Source organism: Gavialis gangeticus, unplaced genomic scaffold (genome assembly GCF_001723915.1).
Source record: "Gavialis gangeticus isolate Ggan-Ray unplaced genomic scaffold, GavGan_comp1, whole genome shotgun sequence".
Lineage (NCBI taxonomy): Eukaryota > Metazoa > Chordata > Crocodylia > Gavialidae > Gavialis > Gavialis gangeticus.
The window spans coordinates 61,334,183-61,353,832 of record NW_017729031.1 but is presented as its reverse complement, the minus strand read 5'-3'; the positions used below and the strand labels follow the sequence as shown (position 1 = coordinate 61,353,832).

The 19,650-nt window shown below is 41.8% G+C and overlaps 1 protein-coding gene across 1 annotated transcript in view; it reads left to right on the top strand.

Moving 5' to 3' along the window:
* Positions 1 to 19,650, top strand: part of CCDC141 (coiled-coil domain containing 141) — a 238,619-nt gene that overhangs the window by 59,646 nt on the left and 159,323 nt on the right. Inside the window, exons 3-5 of the mRNA XM_019523028.1 lie at positions 5,295 to 5,486; positions 9,566 to 9,674; positions 14,986 to 15,239. Of these exons, the coding sequence (XP_019378573.1) occupies positions 5,295 to 5,486; positions 9,566 to 9,674; positions 14,986 to 15,239 (555 nt within the window). The remainder of the gene's footprint in view (positions 1 to 5,294; positions 5,487 to 9,565; positions 9,675 to 14,985; positions 15,240 to 19,650) is intronic.

The following is a 19,650-nucleotide window of genomic DNA, read 5'->3' as shown; positions in this document are numbered from 1 at the left end:
GGCTAGGAGCTGGAACCAACTTCCAAGGGAAGTGGTGCTGGCCCCTACCCTGGGGGTCTTTAAGAAGAGGCTGGATGCCTACCTGGCTGGACTCATTTGAGTCCCGTTTCTCTTTTTGGGGTTTTTTTGTTGTTCTCCCGCCCTGGTGGGGGGGTCGGGCTAGAAGATCTACTAGGTCCCTTCTGACCCTTAATCTATGAATCTATGAATCATCTGAATTTTTTCAAGAAGAAACTTTCAACTGAACACCAAAAATTTTGACATAGGGCTATTGTCCTGGTGCATCAGGAGAGTTGTAGTATACATTACTCACTCTCCTTAAGGTTTCAGGGTATTCTGGCATGTCTACATTTTCCATGATGTGCCATAGGCAAGGATTATTTTGGTGACATTTTACATGGAACAACTGTATAGTTAGGAGAAATGTTAAACAAACTAAGCATACCACTTTCTGCCTGAAAGCTTACCTAACATCTCTCCCAACTATACAGTCTGGTCAAGGAGCCCAACCAATAGAGGAGAATAAGAGTAGGAAGTATCTTAGCAAAACTGAAGATTGCCACTGCAGAATTTCAAAATTAGTTTTTTTGGCTTTGGGGCTCAGTTTTTCAACCAAAATTTTCCATTTTGTTGAAAAGCCACTTTCCCATTGTAAACATGTTTCAATGAGAGAACATTTTCAATTATCCCTACTACACTGGTATAACTGGTAAGGGAAAATGAGCAGAACACCAGTCACGGGCATTATCTCAGTGTTGGTACCAGAATGGTGGCCTTCCCTAGGGAGTCTATTCCCCAGCACCAGCAACAAGCCTGCTCCACTGGCACTAATACAGCAGCTAGATGTCAGAGTTCCCTCCAGACCACAGGACCACTGCTGACAAAAACTCTGACCACTAATTCCCACTCACCAGAGATAAGCAATTTGGCTAAGTAGGTAGATCGGGAGTGGCCCCACGTAGCTCAGAGCAGACTTAAAAAGAGTCTTAGATTGTCCTGAAACTGAAAGCTTGAGTGCAGCTCCAGGACATGCTCTCAGGACGGTTCTGCCCCATCTACTCTGACTAATTACTGAGGTCTGGTGCACCAAAGTGGGAGTTAGTAGGTTGGGCGTGTTTTGTCAGCAGTGGGCCTGGGATTGGGAGGTGTCACAGGGCGGGGATCCAGCAGCGGCCGTGATCTCTCCTGGCGCCCCCTACCATGCCAAGTTGTGTGTCAAGCACCCTTGTTCTCGCCCGCCACGTCTTTGATGGTGAAAGTATTGTAAGGGAGGCTGCCTTTCCTTTACCCCTTGGCCACGGTGCTCGTATTTACCCTGGCCCTTGTCCCCCGTAGGTCGATCTTGTGCCCCCACCTTATGGGCTGTGCGTGGTTCCTACCACCTCTTATACCACGCCCCAAGCCTCTCAGGTGTGCCAGACATTGTTAAGTCTATTGTCTTCTCTTAGCGGCCCTCTCCAGGGCCTCTCCCCATACGCTCGCTTTCTCCGGGGCTTCTACCCATATGCTCGCCCTCTCTGGGGCTTCTACTCTCATGCGCCCTCCCTGGGGCTTCTTATTCCCATATGCCCTCCCTGGGGCTCTACTCATGCTCCCGCCCGCACTGGGGCCTTGCTCGCGCTCCCCTCCCTGGGGCTCTTATCCTCGTTCGCCCACACTGGGGCCTTGCTCACGCTCCTGCCCGCACTGGGGCCTGTCTCTGTGCTCCTGCCCGCACTGGGGCCTTGCCTCACACTCACTCCCACACTGGGGCTCTGCTCAATAGGGCTCAGGCAACCTCGGCCTTACCTGGCCCTCAGGACCCCTTTCCAGGTCCTACACCCCACTGGGGCTTTCCCACACTTGGGGCTCAGGCAGCCTCGGCCTTACCTGGCCCTCAGACCCCCTTTCCAGGTCCTACACCCCACTGAGGCTTCTTGTCTGCACCCACACTGGGCTCCTCCCGATATTGCCCACACTGGGGCCGGGGTTGGGACACCCCAAAATGCAGCACCCTCTCCAGCACCAGGAACCCCCCCCCACTACTGGGGAGCTCCCATGAGGCCTCCTCAAACCCCTACAGCCTCACCCATTCCTCTGGTGTAACAATAACCAGAGCCATAAGCCAATCAGCTGTAACACAAAACCCAAGCCTCTTGGCTAAAACATAAACCCTAAGCCCTCTGGCTCATCAACATTACCATCCCTGCCAGGGGTTCCTCTGCCTGGTATTCTCGCTCATAAGCTACTCAGGTCATCAGGCTTCTCCTGCCCTGCTTGCTCTGGCAGAGCTCCACCTTCCTCACTGCCAGAGGGGAACTGCCCACTTGGCCTCCACTTAGGCTGTTTATATGAGCCAGGCCCTGCCCCCTTCTGGTCAGCTGAACTCAGTGGTTGCCCCGGCAACCCACACCTGTGTTTCTTTAGGAGCAGGCACTTCAGTGCACTGCGACAGGAGGGAAACTGTGTGGCCATGCCCTCAACCCTAGCCTAGACAGCTCTGACAGCCTGATACGAAGAGATTCTTATTCCTTTTGATTTTAAGGACCATGTAAACCTTCTTTATACATTGACCTGGAACGTTTGAGCATAGGTGACATTCTGGGGTTCACACAGCAAAGACGCTTTATATTTTAAGTTGAATACAGCACTGAAGCATTAGCATGTTTCTGTGTATGTATGCTTTGGCAGGTTCAAACTTCATAGGCAACATTATTTATATAGCTGTGTCACTATGAAAATAATGTAGGAAATGGTACAAGCCAGTAAAAGAAAAACAAAGAAAGTCATTTTGAGAGATTACTCTGGCGATTGCCTTCTAAGATGAATTTTCTTTTACAACTCACACACGCTTAGTAATGGCTCATTAAGCCAGACTATTAACATTGTTTTGATTAAGCTTGTTTTTAAATTTTATTTAATCATATAGCCCTATAATGTCTGCAGTATAAAAACCATTATTCCCCTTTATTAGTACTACAAATAATAGTGCTTATGCATACTGCATTACACATTTTTTTTACAAACATTAACTAATTATTGTTCCCCCCAAACTTCAGTGAGGTAAGTGACTATGTATTATTGCAATAAAGATAAGTTAGATATTATAATAAGATGTTGACTCCTTAAGGCCTTTTATAGTTGTTATGCCTGGCCTGAATCAGATTTCACACCAAAATAATGAAGGAGAAACACATTTGGTATCAAGTGAGTTATACCAGAGTGGCAGTTTAGCATTGATGTTCCTGACAAAATTATAACTGGATATCAATGGGATTTCTGCTTAAATAGAGTAAGAGTTTCTGGATTTTATTATTATTATATGCAGAAAATAGGACAAACAGGATGGTTATTGGCTGAATGGTGTTGAAGAAGCCAGTGTCAGAGTCAAGGTGAAGTTACACATTACACTTAAATTATACTAAATTTGTGCAATATTAAGTGGTGTTAAATTTAGAATGTGCTGTGGGAAGTTGCACATGAAGTATTAATACTGTTTCTTGCCTGCATAGCTCTGGCTTGCCACTAGAGGCCTGACAAGTAGGAGCCAGGGCATCTGAGCTGTATCCCTGCTCAGAGGGAGGGAGCTGGGGGAGGTAGACTACTGCATCCTGGGATGCTGGAGGACTGCAATTTGCTCATTTTATCTCTGCGGAGCAGACTGAAGTTATCCTAACATAAGCTAGGCAGCATGGGCCTGAGTTAACTCTCCTCTACAGTGGCGTAACTTTATGACACTCAGAGGACACTTAGTACGAGTTAATGAACTTTCATGTGTGGATGCTTGCATTTTAAGTGCCCTTAGTATGGTCTAAGTATAACACAGGACTTCACCCTAGGACTAGAATGCTCCCAGTCCCTTCCTACCATTCCATTGATGAAATTGGAAGGAAATACTTTTTTACACAATCATTATGTACTTTAAAATGGATTTATCACTGAAACTAGCACATATTTGAGAAAAGAACATAAACTAGAAACTAAATATTTCTATGTACTGAACAATATTGGTTTCAAAGAATGTTTGTTGGATTTGTTCCTTTGCCTATTATTTTCTTGCAATATCAGATTATGTATAGTTCATTTTTTAGATACCAAGGAAAAATTACTGACCTTTTCTTTATCTTACCTTGTACTAAAATAGACTAAAATTCTTTATTTTAATTTTTTCTTAAGGAATAAGAGTTATGCTATGTATACAGTTTTTCCCAAAGTACTGTTTTTAGGAAGGATAAATGAATGCCTGGTTCTCATGTTCACAAAGAGTATGTGGGTGGTATCTAGGGAGAACCTGGAGATTATGGTCCTGTGCTTAGCACAGTAATGAATTAGTTTTCTATTATTTCCTATTCTCAGTTTTTTCTCTGTCATGAGGATTTCAAGTTTTCCTATCTTCTATTCTTATTAGAGTCTGTGTCATGAGGATGAGTTATCATAGATATTAATTTGCCTAATATAGATTTCCTTTCTCATTATACATTCTTGTGGTAACACCCGTAATAACAGCAGAAATTTGGCACTTTATTAATCCATTTTCATGATAAAGACCCAAATGAAAAAAACATGCATAGTACAAACATTAATCAATTCTTTAGACACTCTGCACTTCTTAACATGAGATGCAAATTGCCCATATGTTCTCTTTTTCCTGGCAAAAACACTAAAGGAAAACATGCACTGGACCCATTCTTGTGATCACCTGAACAATGTAGTTCTGTGGTTCATCATAAACAATGTGGCAAGTAGAACTGGAAAATATTGCACATGTTCAATGAGCTTCTATATAAAATATGTGTGTGTATTGAATCTAATCACCCCTTGATTGTATGGAAGTTGGCAACAAATTCCATTTATGTTGAATAACATACCTTCTAGATTTTTTTTTTAATTACATACTTTCCTCTCAACACAGCAAAGGAAGCAATAGCATTATGATGACCTAATAAATTAATATTTAAAATATAGAAGCATGCACCAGGTTCCAAAAAGACTAATATCCAAGTAACTGAAAACATACTTGAACTTACATTTTAAAGGTGAGCAATAGATACCCTGAACATCGTTTTTCACTAAAGCCTCATCTGTGAGATTCTATATTTGAGTACAGAAGCAAATTCAAAGAGGTAAGTTTCATTAATGGCATGGCTATTCACCTGTTGTTATTAATACAGTACTTGATTTTGAAAATATAGCATTAATAGAAAAGTTGTGAGAAATTCATAAGGTCTACCTCTGTTATCTTTATGCCAAAATCATGCTGGATTGAATTCTACTCAGCAGTTATAGATTTCTTTATAATTTTTTTCCTTGTTCAGTCTTTGGAAGACCAAGTATGGGATCTTTTACGTGAAGCAGACAAGACAGCAGAGGAGAACAAAGAGCAAAGCCAGGTGTATGATGCTATGGCAGAGACTCTTGGGGATGCCTGGGATGCCCTCGTCATTGTGCTGGAGAAGCGAAGGAAACTTCTGAAAATTACTGCAGTGTTTTTTGAAAATGCTCTGGAGGTTTGTATTTAAGACCAAAGCTATTAAATTAGAAACAAATTTCATAGATTTCACAGACATTAGAGCTGGAAGGGACCTTGGAAGATCATCGAGTCCAGCTCCCTGCCCAAGAGGCAGGAAGTCAGCTGGGGTCATAGGATCCCAGCAAGATAAGCATCCAAATTTCTCTTGAAGGCATTCAATGTGGGTGCTTGAACCTTCTCCGATGGCAGGCTATTCCAGACCTCAGGGATTCGGACAGTAAAGAAATTCTTCCTTATGTGCAGCCTGAAATGGTCTTGCTGGAGTTTATAACCATTTGACCTGGTCATCCCTTGAGGCACTCTGGTGAACAAGTGTTCCCCCAGGTCCTGATGAACAACCCTGATAAATTTATAGGTGGCCACCAGGTCACCCCTGAGCCTGCACTTTTCCAGGCTAAAGAGCCCCATGGCTCTCAGCCTGTCATCGTAAAGTCTGTTTTCCTGACGTCTGATCATGCGCGTGGCTCTTCTCTGGACTCTCTCAAGCTTCTCCACATCCTATGTGAATTGTGGAGCCCAAAACTGGATGCAACACTCCTCACCAAGGCCAAGTACAAGGGGAGAATGACATTCCGGGATTTACTTGAGAAGCATCTATGGATGCAAGCCAATGTTTTGCTCACTTTACTAGCTGCAAATCTCAAATCCTCCTGCTTTTTATTCTATTGTTCTTCTATTTTGTTGTAGTTGTTCATCACACTCATGAACGGCCAGCTACTAATCCCCAAATACACCTTTTTTCTGGTCTCTGGCTACTTCAAGATAAAGCTAAACAAAATATCATTTAGGCTGAATAGCTATAGTGAAGTGATGTTTCCAAATCATGCTGTACTTGGCAAGCGAATAGCAACAATAATGAAAAATTAGTCTGGATCAAATACTTGGAATAGATACTGTGCTTATGTGATAGATGTTTTTCTATAGATCCTCTGTGCTTCGCATTATGTGAAAGCATTATGGACAAGTTCTTAAATCCAGAAGTTCAAAGCTGTGCACTCAAATGTGTTGTATGGTTGTCTCCACTCTGCTTCCTCAGTAGTCATTTTCCTGTCCAGGCATTGTGTGCTCACAAATATAAACATATGGTGCAAGCACGCAAAAGGGGATAAAGCCAAAGTTCAAGTCCTAGAAGAAAGGGGCCTAGCAATAAATACTCCATCTTGACCCTCTCCCTACATATTTTCCCCTGTTCCATTACCTCCATTATCCTGCAGATTGGGACTCCAAATTCCATAGCACATGTTTCCCTTCCTCCCTCCATGCCCCCATATATTGAAATTAGAAAAGCCACAGAATTGCTGCTAATGGTTAGCTTCCAGCAATTCCCAAAAGTCATTCCAAAATCCAGGGATAAGTCAGATGCAAAGGTGTCCTATCTCTCTCTCATTCTGGGGACACTCAAGTGAGTTGTCACCACCAGAGGGATACCCCAGTGCAAAGAAAATTTTCAAGGGATTTTTTGAGTTGTATTGTTCCAGTGGCACAGAGAGATTTAAAGACAAGCAGCTGGAGTAGGGCCAAGAATCGTGTCTATTATATCTTGAAGCAAATGGGAAATACAATTGATTTAAATAGGAGTTCTAGAAAATTCTTTTTGAAGTGTTTTTCTTTAAATGACAATATGTGATTATGTATAATCTTATTTTTATTATCATAAAGCACACACTATCTCAAGGATATTCTTTAGTGAAAATCAACTCAAATCTCAAATGTTGAAGCATAATGGATTTCTTTCATAGGATAAATAAAATAGAGCAGAATATGTGACGAGACAGAGAAAGCAGAGAGCTTCTTTTTTGTACGCCTTAATTTCATCACAATTTTCAACACCTTTGATTACACAAGTTCAAATGTGAACTTTAATGATCTGTTCTGCCTTAATTTAGCAGCATCATTGCTAGAGACAAGGCTAAGCTGCAAAATTAGGACTGTTCTTTTAACAACTAAAAGTTTAATGTGATCAGGTCTGGAGTCACACCTGTAAAGATGAAAGCCAACCACAAAATTGGAATCCTGATTTGAATCCTGACACAAAGTTCAAGAGTGTTTGAATCTGGGGGTCTAATAATGGCTTTAGTAATTTTTACTGAATGTTTCTCTTACAGAAGAAAGAATGTGACATCAGCAATAGGTGATGCATAGATTTGTTCAATTGATTAATCATAAGCTACATCATTAAGTCACTGTCCAAAATCTCACAATTTAGTTTGGCTAGCAGTGCTTAGTGTCTTTCTAAAATGGCAAAAGACATCTGTACTTAAACATCTGACAACCATGAAATACAGAGTGAAGGCATGCACTAACATTTTATCTGGCTCATCAGTTTGGTTCAAAACCACATTGCTGTGTAAACTTGTACCCCAAATAACTTTTTATCATGGCTTCCTGTAGTTGAGCTCAATCCTGATTGATTAAATCAGTTTGAGGTGCAGACTCATCATTTAAGTTCATTTATGAAACCATACTTACCCAAATCCAACATGACCTTGAATTTAAGATGACTTCCCAATAATAAGACTGCACACATGGCAAATTATTCTATAGAGATATTATGGTAAAACTCATTAGCACCAGGACCCTATTTTGCCAGACTTGACATAAACACACAGGACACAGAAAAAAAAAATATCCAGATCTTCTAAAAAACACGTGTGTGCGCATGAATTTCAGCACCTAAGTAGTCACATTCACCTCAGGGCATTAAACATGTGCTGCGGGAGGACCTAGCTCTAGTCAGGAAAAACTGTCTCAAAGGCAGTGGGGCATGATTTAGTTTTGTGTGAAAAGGCAGCTCAGCCCAGTGCCTAAGGAGGTTTTCCTAGCTGTTCCTATTCCTGCTCTTAATAGAGTAGATAAAGGTGGAGGCATTCCCTGACAGCACAGCAGAGCTTGTCAGAATGCTTTCTGCTAGGCAGGCTGCAGATTGATTCCTGGCTCTTAAAGGAAGGGGTTTGCCACCAAGGAGAGGGTACAGGCCTCTGTGAGTGACAGGGCAGGGTGCCTGGTTTAGCCTTCCAGGTACTCCTGCTCCCTTCCTAAAGTCCCTGTGCTGTCCTGACACCTACTTTCTTCCTGCCATATCTTGACACCACCAACCATGCCATGCTGCCTTTCCCACCTCCTCTGGCCCCACTCTTCCCATCCCAGCACAGACCCCCCACCTGCTGCCTCTCCTCTCTCCCAGCCCTACAGCTCCATCCTAGCTGCTCCACCCTATCCCCTCCTGCCCAGGGCCATGCAGCCCTGCCCACCTATATGTGCAAAAAGGAGTTTTAAAAAAGACAAAATGTTGTCATGATTCTCAAGAACCCCTTACTGAAACAACTTCATACTAAGACCACCAACTCTGTTCTGAATCCTCGACATCACAATTTGCAAGACAATCTGAGTAAGCCTATGGATTTTAGAGTACCTAGAAAAATCAGCTGTTTAAATAGTAGGTAGTCTCAACCTTAACCATCATGGTACTACTACCATACTATAACTTGTTTGTTAATATGCATACCATCACATTCATTAATTGAAATTTACTACTTGCCATTATCTTCAAAATAGTGCACTGACAATTGTATCTGCCTCAAAAGATTTTCCCAAAAACTCCTTGCATTTCAGAATTTAATATGACAAGAAAGATCTAGAAGGGGAGCTTCAAATGAAATCTTATAGGGAAGAAAGAGCCTTATCCCATATATTATTAAAGAGTTTTTACACAAATCTTTAAAATTCACAGGTTCTACTTTAAAAAAACACTTGAACAATTTCCAGATACAGAAAAACTAAAAGCTAACTCATAAAAGCACAGACAATGATTACAAACTGTATCAGACAGTTAACCAGGACAGGGTTCCTTTAATGAAATCAGAACCATAGTGAAACAGAGGGCACAGTGTGGCATCAGATAAGTTTGTACTGTGAAGATGTGAGAGATGGGCACAAGGAATGGTAAAGGCTTCTTTAGAGAATTTGTTCCAAAAGCCATAGGTTGGAAATATGATGACATGTTGTACATCATGGCCCACTGCATTGTGCTTCTTTCTCTTGGTTTTCCTAATGCAGTTTGCTATTAAAATTGACCAAGTTGAGGAGTTCCTCCAGAATTCCCAGGAGTTTGAGGATGTCGCATCTTTGAAAGAGCTCCTTCAGCAGCATGAGCACCATACAAAAGGTGAGAAAAAGACTCCTTTCTCTGGTAAGTAGTGCATCTTCAAGCAATTATGAGTTTGAATTGCTAGGTTTTGAAAGGTATTTTTGGCTTTTTCAAATTAAAAAACAAATAAAATGGCTTTAAGATGATAATTTCTGTTATGGGTGTTTCTTTAGTTAGAAAGATCAGGCAAGGAGAAATTCTCAGTGCAGTGTTACATCATAGATGCGAAGTACTGATCCTATTAATAATAGGCCCTATTAAAAATAATGCTGCACCAGCTATTTCCAGCTCCGCCTCCTCTCTTCTCCCTTCTGCTGCTTCCCTATTTTCCAGTTACTTCTTGCACTACCAATCTCCTCATCTGCCTCTTCAGTCTTCTGTTTTTCTTGGAAGTAAATGTGGGGAGCAGTTTGCTACAGTCTGGTGTCCCATGATTTGGCTCTTTCAGAAGAATGGTGTCAACCTAGAGTTGGACAAGAATCAGCATTACCCTTTGTTGGGAAAATATGACTGGTGGGGGAAAAGATCACTTAATTTCAAATAAAAACACAGACAATTGAAATTTCCATAAACCAGAAATTCCAAAAGACATTTTGAAATTGTTTTGAAAATTTCAGAATTAAATTTTGCTTGGGATCCCAAGGTCTGATGACAATGGGTTAGTCATGGTTTCTAGGCTTCCAGTTATGCCATCAGGAGCCAGGATGTTGTGAAAGCCCAAGTTTGAAATAAAGGTCTCAAGTTTCTAGGCTCCCCAGCGCAGATGCGGAAACCTAGACCCTCTAGGATTTACTGGAAGTCTCTTGTGTCTCCTTTCCAAGATAATTTACCAGGAAATCAACGTTTCTAACAGAAACCTGCCTGGCAGGCAAGTTCCAGAGCCCTGGTTCTGTCCTGTTTAAAAATGAATTGAAATCCTTACACCTCCATAAAATGATTTGCCCTTAATAAATTGGCATTTTCTGACAGAACATGTTCCACTAACACATTTCCAGCCAGCTTTATGCCAATCTTCTGGTGTTGTCCTACAATTTCTTGGGAGTGTGTTGGCTGCAGACCTGAGCCACCTTTGCAGCTTCAGGCCTGAGGGCTGAGATTTTGAAAGTGGCTCAAGAAGAATTGGGCCTGGAAATGAGCTCCTGCTGGCCTCTGGACAACCACATCATCCAGCTGCCGATCCTGGTTTCTCAGCATTTTTCTTGTGGCTTTGTAAGGCTGTGCTGTGTATAATATTCCTGCTGAGCTGTTTTGTCTCTGTTTGCCAGGAGCTTCCATTTCCACCTGACAAGGGTGGATTAGAGGTAGTCAGCTGGCAACATGGAAATAAAATCCTGGACTTGTACTCTACCCTGACAGTGCCTCATGAAACTCTCATTTGTTCTGCAGTGTTTGACCTTAGAAGCCGGACAAGTTCTTCCATGTTACAATAAATTGATCCATTCATCATTAATGTTGAAATTCAGATGTTTTTATGAATTAGCATTTTTGCCATTACTGACCTTTTTAAAAGTGAGGGGGCAGGAGCCTCCCCACCACTAACAGTCAATCTCTTTGCAGGAACCAAAAAATGTGTTGTTCAGAAATCTGTAATTCCACATAGAGCTCTAATTCTTTCTTAAGAATATAAATGGTGTAATTTTAACCAAAGGTTAAAGGAAACCTAACCACTGGCAGAGATTATAAACTGCATTTGTTTGTTCAGCAGCACAGTAGTAACTTGAATCTTTTTTTCAGTGTTTCAAAAATCTGGTTGGTTATAATGCTGGCATTTCGATAAAGATGCAGCTCTTCTCAAGAGACTGAATTGGGAATTGAGTTCAGGTAACTTTAATATGAGTGTGGCTGTCCCAATTCAGTCTTCATGGTACTGAAATGCTCATCATATTGCAATTTTAGCTCAGAATGCCTGGCAGTGAGTGATTGTCACTGTTGAAAAGAGGGTTCATGACTATAACAATCAAATAAAATAGTTTGCCAGAGGGAAGACTGGCTTGATAGGATGGTCCTTTTCTGGGTGGAAGGGAATGGTAGCAATTGTTCCCCTTCTTCTTTGTTTATATCTTTCTTTAAGTGCTAAGAGTTGGAAAATGGATGGTCATATATTTAATAAAAGTAATGTTTGTATTGTTCTCTGTCAGAAAGGCACGGCTGACTTAGCAAAGAAGCTGCTGCAGAAAAAATCCTACCTTCACAAAATATCAGGGCAACTAGGCTGTGTTAAGCAAAACTGGCTTCAAAATGAAAATTCTTCCTGCAGAAAAAAATCTCACCTTTAAAACATCTTTCTCCTTAATCAGCACAACAAGTAAAAAGAAATGTGAAGAAAAAAAATCAAAACTGAGTTTTTTGTCTTGACAGCTTTCTGTAGACAGCAGAAAATTAAGTCTGATATGATTTTTCCTGGAAAGCAGTGGGGGAGGGTAAGGCCCCTCTTGGCTGCTCATCTTCCTCCTCGCTCTAAGCTTCCCCATCTCTTCTCCAGACTGACTGCTGATAGGGACACTCAACCTTTTCCAGCCAGTCAAGAGGTCCAGCTGGCATATTCCACCTTTCTTCCCCTCTGTGCATCGAGGCTGTGATAGAGAAGCACAGGTGCTGAATTGCCCAGCTCTTTTCCTTCCCACTGCCTGGCTGTCTCTCCAGCAATTAGGTTTAAGGCAGACAGAGAACTTGGTTGCTGAGGAGGTACAGCAGGGGCTTTCATGTTAAGTCCTGTGGCAAAAGACTATTTCAATGATGATGCAATGGCAGACAGACAGGTTTTCACTGAACTGTGCCCATTAGGCTGGTGTCAAAACATGCTGGGTTGCCTACTAGCTCACCTGGTAAGGTGATGGGGAGCTGCAAGTTTGAAAGCCCTGCAGTTCCTTGGAGGCCATGCCCCTGGTTCCTTGGCAGCCTTCCCAGACAACTGCCATGGGCTGACAAGATCCCTGTTCTGAGAGAACCCAACAAGTAGATCTCCCCCCCAGATTTCCAGGTTTACTTTCTCTAATGCTCTGAGCAGCTGGAAACCTAGGAGATATTTCAAATACATCTAAGTATCTAAATAAAATTGTTTTGGCTTTTCCTGTTTTTCAGGAAACTTTGAACCCTTTGGTTCAATTTCAGAGCTATTTTTTACTGTTATTATTTTCTTAATGTTAGAAGCTCCTGTGGAATAGGAATTCCAGTTGCCAGCCAGCTTTCCTGCTCATTCTCTGGGTCATTTCTGTGCACGGAGAGTGGTATATATCTAAATTTGATTCACACTGGAAATGTCTGACCATTTCTTTCCCCTACCTTGACTCTGGGCTGCTAGGCTATCACCTAGTCCTTCTGAATACTGACACCAGTATCATCTATATGGTACCTTACTTGTCCTTCTGACTTCAATCAGGAACTTTCAAAATATCTCTGCTGCTCCCACTGATGCATGTCAAATTAAGCTACTTGTCTTTAACTGTCAAGTCTTGCCCATCTAGCACCTGACCTTTTCTCTATTCTGCCTCCTTTCACTCTCCCAAGTCACAGCATCTTCTCTACACAAGACCCTTACATGTACATTTCCAGTGTTTATCTGCATATCTGCATATTTCCATATTTGAAACTTTTCCTTAGTGCATCAAACACCTATCTCCTTCAAAACCCTTCTGGAGACATCCATCTTTCAAAGATGTACAAGCTCAGCCCTCTCCTCGAGGACTTCTTGATGGAATAGGAAAATAGCAGAGATGGTGATGGTGGGTTACAGAAATGTGTTGATCCACTGGACTTCACCCTTGCATGTCCACTGAAAACAGCCGATGGGCTACAGGAGCTCCCAACCAGGGGGAAGCTATATTCCCTCCCGAGCATCTGTATAGGTACTGCCTGTTGCTTGCATTTTGTGCAGAGGACCAGAATTATAGCTACTAGTCAACATAAAAAGCAATGTGGGCCATTTCCCCCTTTTTTCCCTGCAGTGATCTGCACAAACCTGTTAATCAAATGAAAGGAACACAAACTAGAAAAAACAGTATTGCTGTTGAGTTTGTGACATGGACTAGGGACAGAAGTTACACATGAACTGGAATAACTGATTAGAAACTGGTTCAAATCTGCAACACAACAGAAGTTCAGTGCACATAAACCACTTTCAAAGTGGCTGAAACTGTTTTAAGATAAACCTGGATGGATGTAGTATCAGACTTAACTGATTTAGCTTAAATAGATTTATTGAACTTCTGTCCCAGATCCCTCGAGATTCAAGTTAACACACAGTTCCCCAGCATCCCAGGATGCTTTGCACAGGGTGGCCAGGCTGCCCTTGGCCCAAGCTGTTTGCTCCATCTAAGCAGGGAGGCATGCTCTTGCACCCCTGGGCTTCTGGCCTGGGCCACTGAAGACATGTGGCTGCATTTCTGGAATCAAAAGTGAATGTTTATTCACTTGCTTGTCAGTTCAGTCTACACAGCTTAGACTAACCTGTGAAGATTGAATCGATTCAGCCTCAGGCCTTTGGACTATCTGTATTTATCCCTGCAGACTTTAAGAACATAAGCAGAGTCAGATCAATGGTCCATCTAGTCCAGTATCCTGTCTCTGACCATGGCAGTAGTAGATGCTTTAGAACAGAGCTGTCCAACCAGCAGTTTGCAAGGCTGCATGTGGCCTGTGTAGGGTTAATTCATGGCCCTGGCTCCTGGTCTAGACACTACTACCCCATCACTTTCCTGTTGCTAGAATCTCCAGGCTCCCCTTTCCTCCTCCAGATCCACTTCAAGCCCCCACTCCTAGGTGCCCAGAGAAGCCCATAGATTGAGGGGTTGGGGGACCTGAGGCCCCTTCACAGTGCAGGTGTTCCCATGTAGCACAGCACAGTGTGGAGCTGCACTTGGGTGCCCACTGGGTGGTGTATGGCCCGGGCAGCGTGCAGCCCATATGCTGTGAGCCAGCTACTCATAAGTTGAACAGCCCTGCTTTAGAAGGAGCATATATGAGCAGAGTATGTATAAATGATCTACCCCCTGTCATACTTTCCCTGGTATCCACCATCATTGGTTTAGGGATGTCAGAAAATACATCCCTCAGTGGTCTTTGTTCCTTCCAACATATTTGCTAGTGTTTATTCAACCTAGATTTTAAATCTTGCAGGAAAAGGTGCCTCCACCATCCCTGGGAAGGTAGTTTTAGTAGAAGAAGCCTGATAAAATGTATTGTTTGCAAGTCATAACCTTATAATCCATTCATATGGAGGGAAGGGGTGCCTGTGTGTATGACTATATTTACAAGTGCTAAAAAAATTTTTTATATTTTCATCAGGATATTTAAACATTCACATCTTTTATTTGAAATCCTGTTCTTACAGAGCTCTTGGAAAAGTCTCTGGCCCTCTTAAACAAAAGCCATGAACTGACTGGATTCATAGATGAGTTCAAATCTGATGGGCCAAATATAAATCCTGAGTTGATTCAAGGAGCTCACAGCAGCTGCTTGAAAATTGACAGCCTCCTTGAACTATTACAAGACAGAAGAAGGCAACTGGACAAATATCTTAAGCATCAACGCCAAGGGCTGAAGCAGGTTCTTCAAATCTGTCAGTGGCATCACCAAGAAAACCAGGTATGAAGCACAGTATTTAGGCCAGCTCCAGTAAAATCAGAAGACTGCTTTACATGGTGGAGAAAGTTACGGGAAAGGGGATTTAAATATATTTTAAAGCAGATATTTCACACCTTCTTTCTAGGTTTTCTTAACATTTGAGTGCTTGGCTGCAACTTCAGTGTCATCTTAATGTAGGGTATGTTTAAATGTGATATTCTAAGTTAAAAAAGAGGGAAAACAGAAATTCTATCATGTTGGTAACATTCTGACCCTTCACACAGCTTGGAAGCAGGGTTTGGCCTTTTGGATTTTCAGCACAGATTTCTAAATATTTGAGCTAGTAAAGTGATTGGTAACAACTAGTAGACTGTTTTCCTCTTGTTGGATCAGTTAATAGAAAGGACAGGGGAGCATTCTTCACTGGTTAATGATCTGTTTGTCTCCATAACACCAGTGTTCTCCTACTTCCCTCTTGTCATATCCTCCTCATCCTCCCTTGTTCTGTCCCCATCCTTCTCTCTTACTTACCAACTCTTCTGCATGTGTCCTGCTTTCTTTCCTCTTTTGCCTATGCATGCCCAAGATCCTCCTCTCTGTACTCAGTCCCCACTCCCCTCTTGTTCTTCTCTACTCCCTCACCCTGACCCTTTGCACTCCTTTAAATTTAAATCAGGCATTTTTCTTTCTCCTCTCACCTCTCCTCCATGCTGGTTGGTTCCACTTTCCAGCAGGGACAATTAAATGTCTCTGTTTTCATTCCCCTTGCCTGGTGCCCCCGCAACTTCTTAAAGCCAGGGAAAGTCCTCCACAGAAAACATGGTCAAGGAGGGTGAAATCTTTAGAGTATCTATTTGCCAGACTGCAACAGATCTCTATGAAAAATTCTGTTTACACATACTCACTAAAAGCTCATAACTCTGCTAAATTTGGGTGAGTTTTCACGAGGGCCACAGACAGCCCCTTGGCTTTACTCAAAGCGCTCATCTCAAATACCAAGACAATCCTTCTTCTTAATGTAACAATTATAAGAGAAGAAGAAAATATATGTATTTCCCTAACGTCATTCTCAGAACACAGAAAATTGTACTCTGAATGGGTCGTGTTTGGCAAAATAAATGGAAAGTTCTGTAAGTTCCAGCCCCATGTATAAGTTTTACAGTTGGGTACCTTACCTATCATAAACACTATCATCTGATTATCCAAATAAAGTACTATATAATTGGCAAGGTATAGAGGGGGCTTCAAAATTTATTCTGAAACATCATATACTACTAATGTCCACAGGCAAGATTAGATTTATCAGTTTAATGACTAGATGGATCAGCATACAGTATGCTGTGTTCCTATGGAAGTGTCATGATTTCATCATCTGGCTACAGAATAGTGGGGGGCAGCTGGTCACTCACTGGGAACCGGCTGCTCGGCTGCTCCCACAGCCTGTGCATTCAGGCTCCAAGCCCCCCCCTCCCCCCCGCACCAGACAGCATGCACATTCGGTTCTATCATGACCTAATCTAAAGCACTTTCAATAAAGCACTGTACTTAGTGTGCTTCTGCTTCAGGCCTTTAGAACACCTGTATTTAGCCACTGATACTACTTTGATTGCTGTTTTGGGGGAGGAGAGGGGGTGTTGTTTGTCACCAAGAAAATGTCCAGAGAAAAAGTATTCCTTGAAAAGTAATGTTTCAATTCTTAATATCCTATGATAATTTCTCAGTGGCTACATCTGAAGTATCCAAATCAGTTTAACTAAATGGATCTTATTTTCCTAGAAAATTTGTTTTTTCCAAATCCTTCCTTTAAAGTTGGAAGAATTGTGAGTCACTTGTGAAATTTTCTTCACATACACCCTCATCTTCACCTATGCTTTTTCTTCACCTATGCCCTCATCTTGACAAATCCAAATTATTTTAGTTATTTGCATATGGGAGAGGGGTTTCAGACATAATTATTTCCAGGAAATACTGAGCATCCTACATTAGGTTAGAGAGAAAAAAATATGCTGACTACTAAATTTACTTTAAAAGAAGGCTTCAGAATCTCCAAAACAAGTATTCAGGATTCCACAGATGCATCTCAATCAGGTCTAAGGAGGCAATCCTCCCCCTCCATGCGGCACTGGTCAGGCCGCAGCTGGAGTACTGTGTCCAGTTCTGGGCGCCGCACTTCAAGAGGGATGTGGACAACATGGAGAGGGTCCAGAGGAGGGCCACTTGCATGATCAGGGGGCAGCAGGGCAGGCCCTATGAGGAGAGGCTACAGGACCTGAAAGTGTTCAGCCTCCACAAGAGAAGGCTGAGGGGGGATCTAGTGGCCTGTTACAAACTAGTCAGGGGGATCAGCGGGCATTGGGGGAGTCCCTGTTCCCCCGAGCACCGCCAGGAGTGACCAGGAATAACCGTCACAAGCTGGCAGAGGGTAGATTTAAGCTAGATATCAGGAGGCACTACTTCACGGTCAGGGTGGCTAGGATCTGGAACCAACTTCCAAGAGAAGTGGTGCTGGCTCCTACCCTGGGCATCTTTAAGAGGAGGTTAGATGAACACCTTGCTGGGGTTGATTGACCCCAGTGCTCTTTCCCGCCATGGCAGGGGGTCGGACTAGATGACCTACTCAGGTCCCTTCCGACCCTAGAAACTATGAAACTATCTCCATTAACAAGGCAGAATTTCATAAATTGGGGAAATTTACTATATAATTCCTGCTCAAAGATGGATAATTATCTTTGATTTTTTTGATTAATATATTGTATTCAGTCTGCCTGGCTGAAATGAATCTGGAATCTTTAAGGAATCATGGAAAATCTGTGCTAGCCAATTGCTGCTTAGTGGCTTCTGTGATCTGGGGCAGAAGTTCAATAAACTGATTGAACCTAAATCAGCTAAGTCTGATACTATATCCATCCAGGTTTCTCTTAAACCAGTTTCAGTCATTTTGAAAGTGGTTTATATGCATTGAACTTTTGTTGTGTTACAGATTTTAACCACTTTCTGATCACTTATACTGGTTTATGTGTAACTTCTGTCCCTAGCCTCAGTGTTCAAATCCATTTCTTAATAGATGTTGACATCATAAAACCTGCCATTACAACTGACATTACTGGCAACCTTGCTGATCATTTCAAGAAAGGAGCCATAGCTTGAACAGAATGCTAGTTGAATTCAACTTCTCATTTGTACATGTGGCCCGAAGTTGACATAGGCTAACATGCAGGTTATAAGATTGTTTTCACCAGACTAGAGTTTTCTGTATCTGAATAAGATATTATTAGCATGCTACCTTACATGATTATTATTTTAAAACACAATTAAAGAAAAATAAATATTGGGATATAAACTGGTAGATTTTTTTCTTTGTTTTAGACTTTATGCATATACATTTTAAGGACATGTGGCAAAAGTTTATTCTCAAAGCTTCTTGGTGGACCTGAATTCTGCTCTCTGTATGTGTGCTGAATTTTCATTAATGCCAAACAAAGCTTACATACTCCATTTGTATGCTACATTTATATGCATAGCTTAAATATTACACATAAGCAGGACAATGTGTTTTGCTCCCATTGACATTAATGGGAGTTCAGGGGATGTAGAGAGAGCACAATATGAGAGCCAAGCTCTGCTGTGCAGATCTGAGAGTGGATTTTTACCCTTAATACTGCCTCTGTTTTTTTAAGATTAAACGTAAAAAACAGAAATCTGGCTAATCTGTTTTTTTTAAAGCAAAGTCAAGCAATTGCAAAGATCGTAATGTGTTTCATAGCTCTAAACAACCAAAAATGCAACATCTTCCTTCTACCTCTAATTGGAATGTGATGGTCTGTGATAAGCATCATCATACCACATTTTTCTTTATCAGTATTTCCAATGTGTAAAAAGGTACTTTGCTTTACATTTAAGGAATACCTAACCTTCCTTTTCAGAAACAGCAGCGTCTTTTATTTCACTGATAATCTCCTTCATTAATGAAAATCAGAGGCAGATTGGGCTATTTTGTGCATAATTAATTATCTTGGCAAGAAGATTTATGAATGTAATTTTTCTCAGTTGCTCCAATCATGCTTATATGTGACAAACAGATAAATTAAACTTAAGCTATTCAGGGTCCTTGGGTAAAAGGTAGTGTCAAGGGCACAAATAAGAGCTAAATAAGACTTATGGGGTAGTGAAGCACACAGATCACCAGTCCATGAAGGAGTACAGAGAGGACATGATTTTGTTTAGAAGGAAAAATATAAAATGCTATTCATTTTCAGAAGAGATAACTCTCAGCTTTCTCATCCCTTTCCTGGAGTTTTCATGTATTAGAGGGAAGCATACAGGAGACACAAGGGAGGGTTGTGATCTGCAGCTGGGATTTGCAAAGGAGCCCACCGAGCCGAACTCCCTTAGGTCCCTTTGGATTTCTGCACCTTCCCAAGCACTCAGGCCT